Source organism: Bubalus bubalis, chromosome 14, assembly GCF_019923935.1.
Source record: "Bubalus bubalis isolate 160015118507 breed Murrah chromosome 14, NDDB_SH_1, whole genome shotgun sequence".
In the NCBI taxonomy this organism is placed as follows: Eukaryota; Metazoa; Chordata; class Mammalia; order Artiodactyla; family Bovidae; genus Bubalus; species Bubalus bubalis.
In genome coordinates, this window is record NC_059170.1 from 49,434,196 (window position 1) to 49,455,267 (window position 21,072).

The 21,072-nt window shown below is 40.0% G+C and overlaps 1 protein-coding gene across 14 annotated transcripts in view; it reads right to left on the reverse strand.

Moving 5' to 3' along the window:
- Positions 1–21,072, reverse strand: part of ZNF438 (zinc finger protein 438) — a 190,704-nt gene that overhangs the window by 11,944 nt on the left and 157,688 nt on the right. For all 14 annotated transcript variants that reach the window (XM_044928060.2, XM_006067784.4, XM_025264287.3 and 11 more), the window contains 2 exons: positions 19,254–19,321; positions 2,417–2,500 (listed from right to left, as the gene is read on the reverse strand). In XM_044928060.2, coding sequence (XP_044783995.1) covers positions 2,417–2,500; positions 19,254–19,321 — 152 coding nt within the window. The remainder of the gene's footprint in view (positions 1–2,416; positions 2,501–19,253; positions 19,322–21,072) is intronic.

Consider the following 21,072-nt stretch of genomic DNA (forward strand, 5'->3'; position numbering starts at 1 on the left):
ATTTCTTCAACATTAATCCAATGAAAAGGCATATTTCATGTGTCAGGTACTGTGCAAAATACTTTGGATGCGTTATCTCCTTTAATCCCCACAATCCACTGAGTTAGGGATTACTGCTCATGTGCATTTTACAGATACAGATTTCAAAGCCAGCAGGTAACAGACTGGAATTCAAGGCTTGGCCCAGGTGACACCAAAGGCTCTTCCCAGTTCTACCTGCTGCCTGGAAGCTGTATCCATGGTAATGGCCACCATCATAGTCTCTAGTGGGAAGACCATGGGTTTGGGGGTTCAAACAGATGTGGGTTCAACTCCTGTCTCTGTCTCATAGTTTAGGAAAGTCACTCACTCTCAGCCTGAGTGTTCTTATTTATAAAGTGTGCATAATTGTATCTGGTTGCTGTCAGGATTAAATGAAAAAAGTATCCATAAACGTGCCAGGGTGGGGCCTACCACTAGTCAGTTTCGCAGTAGACATTAGTTTTCTACTCTTGCTCCCTCTCTCTCTTTTTTGGCTGCACTGGGTCTTCAGTGCTGCAATAGGGCTGTCTCTAGTTTTGGTGCCCTGACTTAGCTGCTTCAGGGCATGTGGGATCTTCCTGCACCAGGGATTGAACTTGTGTCCCCTGCACTGGTAGGCAGGTTCTTAACCAATGGACCATCAGGGAAGTCCTCTGTCTTCTACTTTCTCTTGCCAAGAAGTATGAGGCTCCTGACACTTGTATTTGGTGGGAGGGGGAAAAAAAAACACACACACACACAAATCTTGACAATGAATCATATGGAAACAGCGTTGTTGCTGTTCAGTCGCTAAGTCATGTCTGACTCCTTATGACCCCGTGGACTGTACAGCCTGCCAAGGCTCCTCTGTTCATTGGATTTCCCAGGCAAGAATACTGGAGTGGGTTGCCATTCCTTCTTCAGGGGACCTTCCTGACTCAGGGATGGAACCAGTGTCTCCTGCATGGCAGGCAGATTCTTTACCACTGAGCCACCAGGGAAGCCCAGTGGAAATAGTACTGAATCCTTAAAAGGGTATTTCTTTGTTGAGAGGGAAATGAAGGAAAATGGGAAGAAATAACTATTCCTTGTGAATGATTCTCCCAGTAAACCTGTAAAGCATTTCTTTCTTGCCTCTCTGGGGCCACCCATTCTGGCAGCTTCATCTGATCCAGCATACCAGGCTCTCTTTTCCCTGCCTGTTCTGCTCCCCCACCCAACCCCATTTTTGCATGCAGTTGACAAAGTGCTAATCAGATTAACAGTATTTAGTGAATAGGAGTGAACAGATGTGCATTGCAAAGACCAGTTTTCTGGGGCCACTCTCCTCTGCTTTTGTTTATACTGACTATTGATACTAATTGCTCTTGTTTTCCAGCTTAGCGGGGAAGAAAGCACCTCCTCTGGTAGACCTTCAGGGTGTGGGGTAAGCCCAGGTCTCAGGGGTCCTGTGAGGGACAGGGACTAGGAACTCTGGTTACATCTTGGGAGAAGGGTGAGGGCGACGGACATGCAGTTTTTCATTTTGGGGGAGAAAACAATGTGAGTGGTCGAGGGTGTGGGCAGGGCAACCAAAGTTTGAAAGCACTTGTGAATTTCAGTATTTTGCTGGAGAAATCATTAAGAAATATGTTTAAGATAGCTTGTGTATAGAAAGAAAAATTTGGCACCCAAAGAGGAACTACAGCCCATAAAATCGAACAAATTAGATATGTAAATATATCACAAAGTCGGAGAAAACAAGCATTCTTTATGAACAGGTTTAAAAGCCAATTACCTAAAATATTAACGTGAGAAAAAATGTTACACAATGTGGTTTTTGTTAAATTCAAGCAGGTAATTATTCTTTTCAAGTCATATAATTAATGTCCCAAATAAAAAGAAAATTTTAAAAGCTCTATCATTTAAAATACGGTTTAATAATGCTTGATTTCAGTGACTTTCCCCTTCATTTTAATCAAGCCCCCTTTATCAGTCCTTATTTCTAGGGGGAACTATTATGAATTTCAAGTGCCTCTGATGAGAAACAGTTGAAAACTCTGTGAGATAGTCTTATTTTTAATGCTTTGAGAAAGATGAAGTTATTTCTCTTTTTCGCAAAAAAACCTGTAGCGTTCGCAAGATTTCATTCACTATTATAAAGCAGTCGATTTGGTATCTTTACCCAAATCTAAAAATGACTGAGCAGCATCAGAATTTAACTAAGAGCTAATGATCACTGGGGGACACAGAGCAGGGCAAAGGCAACTTGTGAGATACTTGATAAGCCCATTTCCCCACTATTCTTTTCATTGTTAATATTACTAGAATTGTAAATAGGCAGTTGAACCTGAGAAGGCATTGCTCACTGAAGTTCATCAAGGTAAAAGCAGCACATCATTTCATCTGAAGTCCAAACTCCCAGAAACAAATATACCTGTACAGGTTGTCTTTCCAGGAGATTCCAGCATCTTCTGAGTCAGCAGTTTCTCCACAGGGCTGGGGAGCAGGGAGACATCTCCTGCAAGAGAGCTTTCGTGAGTTAGTATCTCAGGGCAAGAAATCTTCCACCAACAAGTTAAAAACGGGCCCCTTCTATTTACATCTTGTATTTCAGTATCAGTTGGAACAGTTACTATCTGGGATGACAGTTGGTGAAGAAAACCTTTTCCTTAGTGGGATAAACAGAAAGAACAGGGTTTCAACATCAGAACATGCAGACAGTTGGAACAAACTAGGGTGTGTGCAGACTATGCTTGACTTTGGTCAAAACATCCTGGTTATGAAACTGAAGTGGTGAAGATCACAATGTTTCAACTGCAGTATAGTTAAAAGCAAGGGGCTGGAACCACAAGGATATTCTTATCTTTATACCATTACTACAAAAGTAGATTTGGTGTATGTATATAGAACAGACCTTTTTAAAGAATGTACAAACTGCATTTTTTAAAAAATGAAATAATGGTTCCCCTGCTTTATGGCAGAGTTTTATAGATGTTCTATCTTCACTTCTGATTTATCTTTGACTCACAAAGTTTTAGGACATTTTTTTTTAATGCAAGTTTTTCTATATGTCAAATAGTTCATGATTTTAAGTCCAAATGTACAGCACCATGTATTTCTAAGTTATGTTGATAATTATCCCCTGAAACTCCTGCTTATTAGTAAGTCTTGATGGTTTCTCATTTCTTCAATCAAGGCACATCTTGCCTTAACACAGAGAGACCACCTGTGATACTGACTCTGGAAAGAAAATGAAGTGCCAGACACTGCTGGCACTGAGATCCTGGGTATGCGGGGAACTGTTTCTATGAGGTTGACCAGCCTGGCTCTGTGTGGGCTAACTCACATATACTGTACAGATTCTGAGGTTCAGCTAATGCTGACCTGAATCACTAAAAAAATAAAGAATAAAAATGAAGGCATCAGAGTTTGAAAGCTATAGAACCAATCTGGGTTCCTTTTCTTTTGAAGTCTGCCCAGCTTCTCCTCTATCAGTATCTTTCTTGTTCTCTGGATACAACTAGAGAGCTGGCTGACGGAAACATTTACTCTCATCTCCAGGTTAGGAACGTGTAAGAGTTAACTCATTTCCCCTGAGGGGATGAAATGATGACACAACCCACCTGCTCTCTTTTCCCTGAGACTCTGTAGGTTTGTGTGCTTAGGTAGATACTCCCGGTCCAGATCAGGTTTCATGCCTGATCATCCACGGATACTCCCAGAATGCCATGGGTGTCTTTCCACAGTGCTTACCCTGACTGGTCCCCCCCTGTACTTTCTGCTCCCACTACCTACTGCCTGGAGCCAGAGAAACCGAGCCATTGTGAACACTGGACAACATCATAAATGCAAGGTTTCCAGTCTCGGACTGCAGACCAATTCCACAGTCTGTTTCTTATCCTAACAGACTTCCTTCAGTTCTTCACTGGGACCAGCCAGGTTGTTCCCTGTTGCCTTTCTGAAGCCTCACCCCTCTGCCCCACCCCACCCTATCCCCATCTCTCTCCCTTGTCAGTGATTGTGGCATTGACCTTGCAATGAAATGAATATTGGTGACTCATTCCCCCCCACCCCCGCTACCCGCCCCCACCAAATTCACATGTTGAAATTCTAACCTTCAGTGTAAGGGTATTAGGAGATGGGGCCTTTAGGAGATGAGTAGGTCATGAAGGTGGAGCCCTCGTGAATGGGATTAATGCCTTATAAAAGGGACTCCAGAGATTTCTCTTCCTCTTTTTCTGCTATGTTAGGATACATGCGATGATGGCAGTCTGCTACCCAGAAGGGGGCTCTCACTATTTAGAACCTGATCTTGAACTTCTAGCCTCCAGAACTTGAGAAATAAATTTCTGCTGTTTAGAGGCCACTCTGACCATGGTTCTTTGTTATAGCAGCTTAAAGTGTCTGAGACCTTGTGGGGAACAGAGAGATCACTGTCTCTTTTTCCTATTTTTACACTCCCCTCTTTAATGATACAACACAAATAAGTCTACCTTCTCTGGGGTAGGGGGTCAGGAGCAAGCATCTCTATTGCTCTAAATATGCACCATTCATCTGAAGTCCTGCAACATGATAGATGAAACGATATATGCCTTAATATCAGGAAATGGTCACCTGATGTGAAGAGCTGACTCATTTGAAAAGACCCTGATGTTGGGAAAGATTGAAGGCAGGAGGAGAAGGGGACGATAGAGGATGAGATGGTTAGATGGCATCACTGACTTAATGGACATGAGTTTGGGTAAACTCTGGGAGTTGGTGATGGACAGGGAGGCCTGGTGTGCTGTGGTTTGTGGGGTTGCAAAGAGTCGGACATGACTGAGCGACTGAACTGAACTGAATCAGGAAATGGGGTGTTCCCAATGCTGTGCTGTACCCACACGTGTCTCCAGGCCCCTCTGTGGCCTCAGGGCTTCTACACCATCAGTGAGATCCCTGAAATCAGGAGGCTTCCCCTGGTCATCCCACCTAAAGGCAGTGCTCAGCCACACACACAGCTCTTTTCTTTCTCTGCTTTAATTGTCCTTCACAGCACTTATTTTTATAATGAGATTGTCTCCTCCTCCTACAAGGTAAGCTCACTGTCAGGACCTTGGCCCCCAGTTCCTGTCTGGTACATGGCCATCATACAATGTGTTATTTACTAGATGAGTGACCTGATAGCTCTTAGCTACACTGTGTTGCTTTCTCCTGTGCTTTTGCTGGATACAAAACTATACAAACAAAATCAACAACTGTAAATAATCCTTGGGCTGTCTCTCCCTTTCAAGCTACTGCCCTATCTCCTTTCTTTTCTTCCTGAGAACTCTTACCACAGGTAGAGTATATAATATGTTCCCTGTTTCTACTTATCAACAGGCGTCTTCCCTTACCCTAAACCATAAGCCCCCTAGTGAAGGACTAAAATGTCCCTCCATCATGGGTCAGATTCGGTACTCAAGGTACAATCTGACTTCATCTTCCACTAGCTCTTGATCATAGTATTCTGGATCACAGATGCAGACACTTAATCTTTCTGGCAAGTCACAAGCTGGCAGGGGAGAGATGGGTTTGAACCCAGGTCTGTCTGGCCCCAGAGCTGCTCTCCTTCCATTTCAACACACTGAATGTATGAAGGGGTTTGCCGATGACTCTGTTAATATGTCAGTCTCCTCCAATGACTGTGAGTGCCACACCATCCATCTCTATGTTGAGACAGTTAGTCTTTTCAACTTTTTCCAATCAGAGAATGTAACCATCAGGAGAGACAAAGAGCTTCCTTTTCTAACAGCATGGTTGCTGAAAATTTACAGGAAATTTAAGACTTTTAAGGAAATTTACACAGAAAGAGTTCCTTCACAATGTGCTTGAATGCCAGGCTTCTTCTAGGGTGGTGGCCTTCTTCTTTTATATTATTTTCTTTTTAAAAATTTTCATTGACATATAGTTTATTTACAATGCTGTGTTAGTTTCCATATAGCAAAATGAGTCAGTTATACATATATCCACTCACTTTTAGATTCTTCTGTCATATAGGCCATTACAGAGTGCTGAGCAGAGTCCCCTGTGCTATATGGTCCTTGTTGGTTATCTATTTTATACATAGTGGTGTGTATGTGTCAATCCCAAACTCCATGGTGGCCTTCTTTAACAGAGCTTCTGGTGAACAAATAGCCTAGGTTTACACCAAAGTGAAACTTTTAAAAATCATTAATTACACAGTCTATTTAATAACACTTTTAGGTACTGACATGAGGTTCTTTTTTTTTTTTTTATGATGCGCAAAAATGAAAGGAAAAAGTCATTAATTACTTTTTATAATTTCAGATAGAATATTATTTATAATTTCAGATAGAATTTTAAGTTTTCCAGATTTTTTTCAAATTCTATTCCATCTGCTTCCAAAATTGAGGTCATTGAAGAATATTATAACTGAATGAAAATGTCTGAAAATGCTGAAAGAACTTCCACATTCCTCATGTGGTAAGTCCTATACCTTTAGTGAACTTGATAGAACTAGAATCTTCTTTTTTTGGTTGTTGGTGGTGGGGACCTTTTCAGGGGAGACAAGTTGATTACATGTGCAGATGTGAGCAGAGGTCTGGCTTTGGCTCTTTCACTCACTGCTGGGATGAGCCTGCGTGAAATCCTAATCCTTACGGGCCTGAATATCCTCCTTTTATCAAGCGGGAATTTCTCTAGAGCACTGTTTCTCAAAGTACAGTCTGCTGACCCGGGAGGCTTTCCCCACTCTCTTTTCCTGCTCGTAATAAGATGTCACTTGCCTTTTCCCCACTGCTGACCTCTGCACACAATGCATTGATGGGACAGAGGATGTAACTGTAAAACTGATGAACTCAGGACGTGACAGCAAACTGTCCAAACAGCCGCATTCTTTGCCACCAGGCTCCCTCAGCAGAACAACAAAAAAGCAGGACGAAAATTTAGTTTTGTTAGACCTTGAGCTTATATGCCTTTATAAAATCCTGCATGAGGACATGACTTCCGTGGCACAGAGGCATGGTGGTAGCCCTGAGGAAAAATGCTCGTGGATGGTTTGAAGCTGAACTAGCTGCTCTTCATTGGAATAACCATCCTTACTTGAAAGAACATCTGACAGACATATGTTGAGAGATCATGTTCAGTGCTGGGTACTGGGCAGACATTTTCTCAAAAGTGGATGAGTGAAGCTTGTCATTACAAGAGAAAACATCTGGCTGTACTCATGGTCAAGAATAAAAATTATTCTTTCGAGCAGCATTAGAATTTTGGAAAACTTGAAGGCATCCCCAAGAGCCTGAAGCTTTCCTATACTTAGTAGGTTTTTAGATGAGACTGCTGCTGCTGCTAAGTTGCTTCAGTCGTGTCCGACTCTGTGCGACCCCAAAGACGGCAGCCCACCAGGCTCCCCCGTTCCTGGGATTCTCCAGCCAAGAACACTGGAGTGGGTTGCCATTTCCTTCTCCAATACATGAAAGTGAAAAGTGAAAGTGAAGTCGCTCAGTCGTGTTTGACTCTTAGTGATCCCATGGACTGCAGCCCACCAGGCTCCTCTGTCCATGGGATTTTCCAGGCAAGAGTACTGGAGTGGGGTGCCATTGCCTTCTCTAGACAAGACTGGTGTTTATTTTAACAGATAAGATTTCCAAAATACTGTATAAAATGGCATATATAGAACACCTGCGTAATTCAGTGAACTAATGTTTTCTTTTTCTAATTTTATTTATTTATTTTTGACTGTGTTGGTTCTTTGCTGCTGTGAGGGCTTTCTCTAGTTGTGGCAAGTGGGGGCTACTTGTGAAGCATGGGCTTATCACAGTGGTTTCTCTTGTTGCCGAGCACAGGCTGTCGGTACAAGGGCTTTAGTAGTTGCGAGTTGCAGGCTCTAGAGCTCAGGCTCAGTAGTTGTGGTGCATGGGCTTAGCTGACCCTTGGCATGTGGAATCTTCCTGGACCAGGGATTGAACCAGTGCCCCCTGACAGTACAAGGCAGATTCTTAACCACTTGACCACCAGGGAAGTTCTAATGCTCTCTAATAAACATTGCATGAATGAGCAAAAGATTCAAGTGTCAGACAGACCAAAATGTAATAGAATACAAGAATACAATACAATACAGTTTCAATTTCACATTACAGCTACACTGTAAGCTGTTACCTTACTTGACTTGTTTAAGCTCTGTTACAGTTACCTGGCATGTTTTGGGCTAGTAGCAAAGAAAAATATCCACAATTATCTGAGAAGGCCATTAATATACCCGCTTTCCAGTTACTGTAAGCTAGATTTTCTTCAAACACTCCAATATAAACAATCTATCACAACATATTGGCTACAGGACCAGAAAAGAGTCAGAGACTCTTATGATTTTCAATGAAGCCAGACTTTAAAGATTTGCAAAAAATGTAAATCAGTGGTAAGTCTTCTAATTCTTTTGCTTTGGAAAATATAGCCAATTACACAAAATATGTTAAGCTGTAGTGAGATGACTGTTGTTATTTTATTATTATTAGTTATTTTTGGCTGTGCTGGGTCTTCGCTGCTGCTTGAGGGTTTTATCTAGTTGTGGTGAGCGGGAGCTTCTCACTTCCGAGGCTTCTCTTGTTGAGGAGCACAGGCTCTGCACACGCAGGCTTCAGTAGCTGCAGTTCTCAGGCTCTGAAGCACAGGGTCAGTAGTTGTGGTGTGTGAGCTTAGCTGCTCCATGGCACGTGGGATCTTCCCAGATCAAGGATCAAACCGGTGTCCCCTGCATTGCAAGGCAGACTCAATCACTGGACCACCAGGGAAGCCCAGATTATTGTTATTTGAAAGTGAATCCACAAATACATATTTTTTCAGTTTATAATCTCAAAAACGGTAAATCCCAATTGATACAACTGACATAAACAAATATTCAGTAGTTTTTAAGTGTGTAAAGGGGCCTGAAATTAAAATATTTGAGAACTGCTAACTAGATAAAATCTGATATTACAGATCTTTGAAGATTCTGTGATTTCTTTTGTGTGTATATGAATGAGAATAGAAAATAAAATCTGGAAATGTCTCATTTTTGGTTGACAGGTTTTTCCTTCACCTTTTTCCTGTGTGAGAATCTGTAAAGCAGATCCTTAGGAGAGTTGTAAAAATAAACTTTTTGGTAATTTACTTTAATAAAAATATAAATTACAGTTAAATGTCATTAGTTGGAAATATTAGAATACAGCTTAAATAAAAAATTTTTGATTGACCAAAGTATTAAAAATATGTAATACTTCAAATTTTATTGTATTCAATTTGAATTTATATTCATGAAATATCTTATAAATTATTGGGTTGGCCAACAGATTGTTTGGGTTTTTCTGTAACCTCTTATGGAAAAACCCAAATGAACTTTTTGGCCAACTCAATATATTTAAACTAATGACATTTTTATTTTTTTCTCCAATTTTAAGAACTATCATCACAAGATTCTCTTAGTAGTACTGTAATCTTTTTTTTTTTTTAAGAGCACAATTTTTTCAGTACTCTTAGCAAAAGGCATCCAAAACCATTTAAAGTTACTTTATCAAGACAAAAATAATCATTAATTGCTGCTTCTGATTTAAGTGCTGGAATTTCTATAAATGTTTTTAGGGTTTTGATGTGAATTAATTTAAAGAAACAACAATATGTTTACTCTACTCAAAGCATGACAAGATTTATGAATTTCTATTCCTATTAGTAGTAGTTGTTTAGTCACTAAGTTGTGTCAGACTATTTGCAACCCCACAGACTGCAGCACGCCAGGCTTCGCTGTCCTTCACCATCTCCCAGTTTGCTCAAACTCATGTCCATTGAGTCTGTGATGCCATCCAACCATCTCATCCTCTGTCACCCCCTTCTTCTCCTGCCTTCAATCTTTCCCAGCATCGGGGTCTTTTCTAATGAGTTGGCTCTTTGCATCAGGTGGCCGAAATATTGGAGCTTCGGCTTCAACATCAGTCCTTCCAATGAATATTCAGGGTTGATTTTCTTTAGGACTGACTGATTTGATTTCCCTATTGTCCAAGACTCTTAGGAGTCTTCTCCAGCACCACAGTTCAAAAGCATCAATTCTTTGGTGCTTAGCCTTCTTTATGGTCCAACTCTCATATCCATACATGACTACTGGAAAAACCATAGCTTTGACAGTATGGACCTTTGTCAGCAAAGTATGTCTCTGTTTTTTAATATACTGTCTAGGTTTGTCATAGTTTTTCTTCCAAAGAGCAAGCATCTTTTAATTTCATGACTGCAGTCACCATCCACAATGATTTTGGAGCCCAAGAAAATAAAATCTGTCACTGTTTCCACTTTTTCCCCATTTATTAGTAGTAGACTTTTACAAACATAAAATGCCTAACCTATATTCCTGGCTTCATAACATCGAAATACTGCTGTCAAACTTCTTCCCTTTTATCCCTGCTCGGCTCGTCACGCCAGCCATCTGCATAAATAAAGACATTAGCATCTGCTATATGGCAAACGGTCTCGGGGGCAGATGTTCGCATCCTTGTGTTCGTGTCACTGGGGCTGCATACATTATTGGAACAGATGTACACAATCTCAAAAGTGTTGGGCCCCACGGTGAGATGTTTCCAACTGCTTCCTATCAAAGTACATAAATGCTATTTGCACCTGCATTTATGTTAATGATAGAAAGGCAGCGGGGGTCCTGACAAAGTGAGAGGTGATGCTATGAAATATATTTACATGGTTAATTGGAGTTTCCGAAAGACTCCGCTGCCAAGTGGCTGCAGTGACGCTGGCCCAGGCCTGAGCGGGTACTCTGATGGTAGTCTGTGTTTGAAGCACAGGAAGTCTGGCGATTTCCAATGATGAAAACAGTCCTAATCCAAATTTACTAAGAAGAATATTCCTGACTCTAGTATTTTATCTCAGCTAGGAAAATAGCTCCCAGTATGAGGTCTGCCTGATAAGGCTTAGGCCACCCAAGTCATTTCCATTTTGTCCTATGAGGAAACTTCCATAGGTATGTGTGTGTTTTCCATTTGTACTTCTGTCAACAGCATAACATACTAATACTCACAGCGGTATTTTGCAGAAGTTATTACATTGGAAAGTTCCAATTTGCAACACTAAGGAGTTAACCAAAACCAGCTTGAAAATGTCAATTTGTACTTGGTCTGCAACATAAAATGGTACCAAAAGGCCAAGAACAGCGTTTACACTGCTAGTTAAGATCAAAATACTTCCATATGAATGTCACATATTTAGAAACATAATATTTTGGTAAAACATAGGGAATGTTCCCTCCCCTTCCCCATAATGAGGTCACAAAGCCACGTTAACCACTAAACACAAAGCATCAAATTACAGTGGTTCTCATCGCTACTGTGCACTAAATGTGAGCACTGAAGAGACAGAGTTCACAGTAAGAGCTGTTTTTGTAGCTTTACTGGGCTAAGAACTTGTAGCTGCTCTCAAATAACATATTATTACTTGATTAACTTCACATTGATAATATCAACACTGCACAAAGTTATAATATGTGAGTTCCAAAAGAAGTTTTATTCTGCAACTTATTCTGAGATTTATATTGTGCTCTAAGAGTTTACAAAAGGCATTCCTACACAGCGGATCCTCATTTGCAGATTCTGTTATTCGTGAATTTACCTGCTTGCTAAAATTTATTTATAATCTCCAAATCTGAGTCACATTCCCAGTGGTGGTGGACACTTTGCCTTGCCTCAGCTCCCATGGTATAAACAAGTGTTCTTTTTTTTCTGTCTACTTAGTGCCACATTTTTTTGGTATTTTCTCCCCATTGTTAGAGATTTCACTGTCTAAAATAGTTTTTGAGAATAGTGCTGATATGCTGTCTGGTATCCCTACAGATTAGAAGAGTCTGATGCACCTAATGGAGAAAATACATGTGTCAGATAAGTGTTGTTCAGGCATGAGTTATAATGCTGTCTCTGTGAGGTCAATTCATGTCAAGGAATCAACAAGATATATTCAGCGAGGTGTCTTTGAACAGAAACATACATAAAAGCAGGTTCTATATTGATAGATGAGAAAATGTTGTATGGTGACCAGAGACTCACAGGAACCTAACCCTGCATTTCCCCTGGGAGCCATGGTATAGTATTAGTTAATTCAGTGTTCCTGTGACCTTACACAATGTAACTACTGTGAATGATGAGAATCAACAGTATCAATGGTATCTTATCTCATTTGACTATTTCAGGGCAAGAATTATTATCCCTATTTGAAAGAAGAATGAACTGAGGCTCACTGATTTAGCCAAGATTACAAGAGCCCAGAGGCTTCCCAGGTGGCACTGTGGTAAAGAATTCACCTGCTGATGCAAGAGATGCAAGAGATGTGGGTTTGATCCCTGGAAAATTCCACAGAGGAGCCTGGGAGGCTACAGTCCATGGGGTCGCAAAGAGTAAGATGCAACTGAGTGAGCATAGCATAGCACAGCAAAGAGCCCAGAAAAAAGGGCAGAAGAACCAGAGTTCAGTTCTTAGCTTGGTGTTCTTTCCCCAGACTGAGAAGAGAGGGGAGGAGAGAAGAAAAACCAGGAGAGGAGCTTAGGAAACAGTTCCAATACTATGTTCAAAGAATGAAACTGTGATTAGAGAACAAGACAACAAACCATTTTCAGGTTCAGTTCAGTTCAGTCGCTCAGTCCTGTCCAACTCTTTGCGACCCCATGAATTGCAGCACGCCAGGCCTCCCTGTCCATCACCAACTCCCAGAGTTTACCCAAACTCATGTCCATTGAGTCAGTGATGCCATCCAGACATCTCATCCTCTGTTGTCCCCTTTTCCTCCTGCCCTCAATCCCTCCCAGCATCAGAGTCTTTTCCAATGAGTCAACTCTTCACATGAGGTGGCCAAAATACTGGAGTTTCAGCTTCAGTATCAGTCCTTCCAAGGAACACCCAGGACTGATCTCCTTTAGGATGGGCTGGTTGGATCTTCTTGCAGTCCAAGGGACTCTCAAGAGTCTTCTCCAACACCACAGTTCAAAAGCATCAATTCTTCGGCACTCAGCTTTCTTCACAGTCCAACTCTCACATCTGTACACGACCACTGGAAAACCCATAGCCTTGACTAGACGGATCTTTGTTGGCAAAGTAATGTGTCTGCTTTTGAATATGCTATCCAGGTTCCTTCCAAGGAGTAAGTGTCTTTTAATTTCATGGCTGCAATCACCATCTGCAGTGATTTTGGAGCCCACAAAAATTAAGTCTGACACTGTTTCCACTGTTTCTCCATCTATTTCCCATGAAGTGATGGGACCAGATGCCATGATCTTCGTTTTCTGAATGTTGAGCTTTAAGCCAACGTTTTCACTCTCCTCTTTCACTTTCATCAAGAGGCTCTTCAATTCTTCTTCACTTTCTGCCATAAGGGTGATGTCATCTGCATATCTGAGGTTATTGATATTTCTCCCGGTAATCTTGATTCCAGCTTGTGCTTCCTCCAGTCCAGCATTTCTCATGATGTACTCTGCATATAAGTTAAGTAAGCAGGGTGACAATATACAGCCTTGACGTACTCCTTTTCCTATTTGGAACCAGTCTGTTGTTCCATGTCCAGTTCTAACTGTTGCTTCCTGACTTGCATATAGGTTTCTCAAGAGGCAGGTCAGCTGGTCTGGTATTTCCATCTCTTTCAAAATTTTCCTCAGTTTATTGTGATCCACACAGTCAAAGGCTTTGAATCCTCATAAACAGTAAAATTCTTGGAAAGACAGCCCAGTTTTATTCACTGAATCTGAGCTATAAGAGAGTGGATCTTACTTTGGTTTCCTGTTCCCTCTTTGCTCCTTGCCTCTCCAAAGGCAATAAAATATTTGTTAAATAAACACATAGACTTGAGAACTTCAGCTTGGTGTTTCACTAAAAAACAGATTACAGTGTTTTCATAGCATCTAGGCAATAAGATTTTTTTGAAAAAATGAGAGTTTAAAGCACTTTTAAACAAAATTTAATATACATTTGAGAAACCACTATATGCAAGAATGCTTTAAAGCTCACCAAAGACAGAAAATTCATGAAGAAGCTTATAAAGGAACTAACTGAGCAACTGAACACACACACACCCCTGATATTAAGAGTCTAAAATAAGTAAGATTATTTTCCTAAACTTAAAAAAAAAAAAATATATATATATATATATTATTAACTAGCTATCCCAAATAATCCTTTAGTTGAAATGCTATTACTTCTGTGAGGTGTAAGTACATATTTTTATGTCTGTAAGACATAAGAATATATTTTTAGGCTGTGATATATTTATTTTTTATAGTAGTTTATTGAATCAGAAAATCCAAGGTGTTTTTTTTTTCTTTTTACCAGCTTTAAATCTGAATTCACATGATAAGACAGTAATGGTTATGGCTTCACAGTTAAATAATGCACAGGTTTTGAAAATTAGTAGGAGTTGTACAGAGCATGTTCAGCTAACTGCAATGTTTCCAAAGGGGGTCATTAAGACCCACTACATCTTGCCTCAAAGCATCTGCCATTTTCCCAGCTCCATTTATTCTTACTCTTACTGAATAAAAACAGCACACACAATTTGATAACTATGTTTAAACAATATAAATGTTATGACAGAGCTGAGAAAAGTGTTAGAAGATTTCTGTAAGACCTTTCTACTCACAATCGTCTTGCCTACGAAACAGCAAGACTGAATGGTGAAACTGGCAAAAGTCTTCCGAGTTCTGAATGACTCCAGCAAAACAGCCCTCCCCTGGACCTAAGACTCTTTCCTGACCAATGAAGAATGGGACTTGTTTTAATTAACTGTATGGGGACTTAACACTCATGCTTAATTGGCAAACCACAGTCAACGTCTTCCAGGCACACAAAAAACATAAACTGTCCCTCTAAAAGGAACATTTGGCAAGGTTGCTCATTTGTATGTTTCCTTGTATAACAAATAACAAATCCATTTGCATTTTCAATCCCAGTGGTGTTTTCCTTCAACAAAGTTACAGTATAGGTTACCACTGTAGCTGGCCTTAGCATGTAATTTTCCTCCTCCCCACCCTAGAAACATGGTTAATCACTTGCTACAGTTTGCTGTGTTCCAACACAAAATACATGTCCTTACATTATTAGTTCCTCATTTGAAAATGTCAAACAAAAAAAGAAAGCTTTGGGAAAACCATACATCTCCAAAACCTGAAAATATGAAAAGATAGAAAATTGTAACAAAATACATTTGATGAACTTCTAGAGATTCTGTAAATAATATTTTCACACAGAAAGGGATAATATCAACACTATTATAATAGGGGAAAGCTTTTAACATAGTACAAACTATCTGAGTGATATTACAATGTTAAAATTCTTTATCCAAAATCAGGAAACATTTAAATAGAAGGCACTGGAATTTCTAATGAGTTTCATCTAGTTCTCTCCCAGCTTTAATCCATGTCCCTTGACCCCCTAACCCCCATTCTCTGTCTTCTATACTTGTGCTCATGTCCTGAGCAAATGCCACGTCTGGTCATGTTTCCTGACCAGCCTCAAACTTCTGGCTCAATCAACTGTTCTCCAGGTATACCATATTCAGGTCTAGCGCAGCATTTGTCATGCTTTATTCTGTTTGATTATATACATGTCTGCTGTTCTACGAGGATTTTGTGTTTTATAATAGCACAGTCTTCTGTCTGATTTATCTTTGGATTCTTCATAGCATCTGGCATAGTTCCTGGTAAGTACTGTCTTCAGATTGAATCAGATCAGATCAGTCGCTCAGTCGTGTCCGACTCTTTGCGACCCCATGAATTGCAGCATGCCAGGCCTCCCTGTCCATCACCAACTCCTGGAGTTCACTCAGACTCACGTCCATCGAGTCAGTGATGCCATCCAGCCATCTCATCCTCTGTTGTCCCCTTCTCCTCTTGCCCCCAATCCCTCCCAGCATCAGAGTCTTTTCCAATGAGTCAACTCTTCGCATGAGGTGGCCAAAGTACCGGAGTTTCAGCTTTAGCATCATTCCTTCCAAAGAAATCCCAGGGCTGATCTCCTTCAGAATGGACTGACTGGATCTCCTTGCAGTCCAAGGGACTCTCAAGAGTCTTCTCCAACACCACAGTTCAAAAGCATCAATTCTTCAGTGCTCAGCCTTCTTCACAGTCCAACTCTCACATCCATACATGACCACAGGAAAAACCATAGCCTTGACTAGACGAACCCTTTGTTGGCAAAGTAATGTCTCTGCTTTTCAATATGCTATCTAGGTTGGTCATAACTTTCCTTCCAAGCAGTAAGCGTCTTTTAATTTCATGGCTGCAGTCACCATCTGCAGTGATTTTGGAGCCCAGAAAAATAAAGTCTGACACTGTTTCCACTGTTTCCCCATCTATTTCCCAGGAAGTGATGGGACCAGATGCCATGATCTTCGTTTTCTGAATGTTGAGCTTTAAGCCAACTTTTTCACTCTCCACTTTATGTGATCATTAAATCTGCTTCCATTGTAAGAAATTTTGTTAGAAGATAGTAAATGATGCCATGGGTTTTCTTAAGCCCCACAACTCTGCTGTGATGTCCTACTTGAATTTCATACATTAGTGCATGTTGTGTTTGCATCCACACATGCTTACAAGTCTGAAATTCAAAAGTACCATACTTTATAGACAGACATAAATCACTCAGCATTTAATTAATAAATGAAATATGCTCAGCAAACTTCTCATGTTCCATAAGTAATTATATTTGATGAAAGAAATATAAACAAAACCATAATTTAAAAATCTGCAATTTTTCTTTGTTAAACAATATTAATAGCAATCTAGGACATACAGAAAACATTTGATAAATGAGTAAATTCAAGAATAAGTGGGCAATTCTTAGGCCTCATATGTATGATACTATTTTTTCTGACCAATATAATCAGTTTATATTTATTTATTTTAATTAATTATATAATTTCTCATGATACAAATTCTAATTTCTGCCTACTTTGGATTGAAATGGCTTTTCATGCATATGTGCTAGGTCGCTCGGTCATGTCCGATTTTTTGCATCCCCCATGGATTGTAGCCTACCAGGCTCCTCTGTCCATGGGATTCTCCAGGCAAGAATACTGGAGTGGGCTGCCATGCCCTTCTCAAGGTGATCTTCCTGACCCAGGGCTCGAACCTGCATCTTCTGCGGCTCCTGCACTGCAGGCCGATTGTTTATCGCTGAGCCACCGGGGAAGCCTGAAATAGCTTTAAGCATTCATATATTAAATTTAATTCAGGGTCACGCTTGGCCTCTGAAGGCTACAAGGCACCCACCCCAAGCAGGAGGGAGCTCTGCCCATCTCACTGCATCAGCCTTTACAGGCGGAGGGCACTTGGATATTAATAACCACCATTAAGAACAAGAGCCGGCATCATCTCATAAGGGCCTGCTCTACAGCGAGCAATGTCTGGGGTGATTTACATATATTATCTCTTTTCATCTCCACATCACCTAGAGGGTAGGACTTACTATCTTCATTTTATAGATTTATAGATGAGAAAGTTAAGGTCAAGTGATGTACCTGAGGTTATGCAATTCAGGGGCAGACATGATTTTCAAACATCCCACGCTCTTTATAGCTATGACACTACCTTCCACTTTGGCAGAGAATGTTTTCTCCAGTTAAGGATTCTTTAAAGCAAATTCCTTCCATGCACTAACAGTTACACCTTCCACTGTTGTTTCTGTGTAGTTGCTTCAGTCATGTCTGACTCTTTGTGACTCCATGGACTGCAGCCTGCCAGGCTTCTCATCCATGGGATTTCCCAGGCAAGAATACTGGAGTGGGTTGCCACTTCCTTCTCTAGGGGATCTTCCTGACCCAGAGATTGAACCTGCATCTCCTGCATGGTGGATTCCTTACCGCTGAGCCACCAGGGAAGCCCACATCTTCTACAAGCAAAGCCCAATTCTGAATCATTTAAAGGCAGTTTTGTTTTTTTTTTTCTCACACACGTATCAAAACTTCTCTTCTGTCCAGGGAAAGACTTGAATTCCTCTTAAAGATTAGGCTTTGTTTGTTCTGCATGCTGAGGAAAATTAAATTACTCTTTACTCAAAAATGATTATCTGTACCCATAAACTGCTTTTCTAAAAGGTCCAGGAGCTCTTGTTAAGAAATCATGATTTTCATTTAAAAAAATCATATGGAGGGGAATTTGTTTCTTTTACATTTCTTTTTTAAAATGGGTATATAGGAAAAACTAGGTCAAAAATGAATAAGAAAATACCCTCTCTGTATATGTATGTTATGTTTGCACATGTGTGCATGAATATATATGTATATATACTTGTATACATCTTTCTCACTAGAACACATGTCATTCTGCTTCGGTAAAGCCAATACTCTGGGGCTTCCCTGGTGGTCCAATGGTTAAGAATCCACCTGCCAATGTAGGGGACATGAGTTAGATCCCTGGTCTGGGAAGATCACACACACTACAGAGCAACTAAGCCTGTGGGTCACAACTACTGATCCCTTGCCCTAGAGGCCATGCTCCACAACAAGAGAAGCTACCACAATGAGAAGCTCGGCACCACAACTACAGAGTAGCCTCCACTTGCTGCAACTAGAGAAAGCCCACACATAGCAACAAAGACCCAGTGCGGCCATAAATAAATAAATATTTTAAAAATACTTTTTAAAAATACTAAAGTTTTCTTTTTTTAAGCCAATACTATGCAACCTCATTTAACATCTACTAACACCAGTTAGCTGCTGGCTGATGGCCTGGGCTCTGCGAATTTTGTGTGGAATGAGATGACCCTGCTCTCAGAAAAGGGGTTCAGTTCAGTTCAGTCACTCAATCATGTCTGAATCTTTGCAACCCCATTGGACTGCAGCATGCCAGGCTTCCCTGTCCATCACCAACTCCGAGAGCTTACTCAAACTCATGTCCATTGAGTCGGTGATACCATCCAACCATCTCATCCTCTGTCGTCCCCTTTTCCTCCTGCCTTCAATCGTCCCAAGCATCAGGGTCTTTTCCAATGAGTCAGTTTTTGACATCAGGTGGCCAAAGTATTGGAGTTTCAGCTTCAACATAGGTCCTTCCAATGAATATTTAGGACTGGAAATCAGTCTCCAGGAAAGGAGAAGTGTCATTTATAAAGCATGGTTCCATAGACACTCAAGTAATTTACCAAAATAAATAAACTTTCATATACAATTAGAATTTTTGTTCTTAGTTCCAGAAATAAGTCACCCTTTGGGTAGTAGGCAGTGACATTAAACGTATCAATTAAAACTCCTTACAACACACACATTACCATTTTCCCTGGCATAGCTTATCTTACCTTGATCTTTTGGTGGTACTGAAAATGAACTCTGCATGATGATGTCGTTGACTTGAATAACAGCTGTCCTAAAATTAACCAAGACAAGTAATAATTAGGAAAGAACTGAGATGCCATGTGAAAATATACAAAAACATAAATTACAAGCTTTATTTTTTAAATAAAAAGTCTTTATTTATATGAGTAATAAGAAACGGAGTGAACTATTAGGAATTAAAGTTTTATTCCTTTCTCATAGACACAGGATTTTACTGACTGCTCAGGTATGGGCTTGGAGAGGGAGTAATGTGACACATTGAGAGTGAATTGTACCCATCTCCCTGCCCTCATGGTGTCAGGGAAATGTGCAAGTAGGCAAAGCTGAGGTTCCCTAAATACGTCCTGCCTGATAATTATATTTTAGGTTCTATTTAAGAAATAACTAAAATGTTTAACAATGTAGGTAAAGGAAGTATAACTACAATATAATCATTTGATGAAACATAATTCAGTCATTAAAATGCAATTTTGAAGATTATGCAGCAGCATGGTAAATACTGATGATATAATATACTGGATGAACACACCAAATGACCGACACACTAGGATTACAGCTAAAACAAAGGCACAGAAAAATGCATGACAGGAAATATGTTAATATGTATATTTCTTTTGTTTATGTAATTAGAGTTGTTTTCCCTTCCATTTTAGATATTTTCCAAATTATCTAGAATGTGGGTTCCATGTTAATAAGCTATGCAAATGTATATAAAAATAAGACAAAGTCTTTGGAAAAATACAGGTAAATATTTTTTGTATACTTCAAAAACTGCCATGTTTCTAAGTATGATGCCAAAGACAAAGACATTAAGGTAGAGACTGATGAATTTGTTCATTGAAAATTTTAAATGTTTTTAAAGTAGAAAACTAGGTAAAATAAAAGGGCATGACTTCTACTTCCAGCCAAGACTGAATAACAGAGGCCAGATTTTCCCTCCTTCCTGAAACAATCAAGACACAGACAAAATACATGAAATAATATTTCAAAACAGTGAACCTCAAGTCACAAAGATTGACCTTTGAGAGAGAGAAAACATTTGTTTTCTGTCACCCACATTACAGGAAAGGAGAATGTTGACGGAAACATCCAGAGTAATGAGGAAAAGAGCTGGAGAGAGAAGGAAAGAAAGGAATGAAGAGCATCCTTATCAGGTGTTCACTTGTGCACCTATCAGCACATACCATGGAGGAAACCACCTGAGGCCGGGAAAGATCCACAGTGCCCAACACTCACGGAAGAACAGGCATATCACCTGCTCTTACCAGTCAGACTGGAAAATCTCCGAAATCGTGGGACACTGGGTAGAGTATAAAGAAGAATCCTGCTTTAGTAAGGGGGAATAATTGACCCTATACCAAGCATTTCTTTGGTTTTACAAAACATATCTTAAAGAGAGACCAAAAAGGATCAAACTATTTCCAAGTGTCCTAGCTGTGTATTAAGAGCAAAGCTCAAAAATATTTATAGAAAGACAAAAATATCCATCATCCAACAAAGTAAAATTCAGCTGACATGAATTTTGACAGCTGACAAAGAATTATCAAAGAGGTAGGAAAATGCACGTGACAGTGAAAAAAATAACTGATCCTGATCTGACATAGATGTTAGAAATAGCAGACAAGGACATTAAGTGTATAACCTGTATTTCATATGTTCAAAAATTTAAGTATGAACAGGAAAGATATAAAAGATATAAAAATGACCCAAGTAAAGTTTCCAGAGATGTAAATTACAATACATAAAATTAAAAAGTACACTGGATAGGATTATCAGCATATT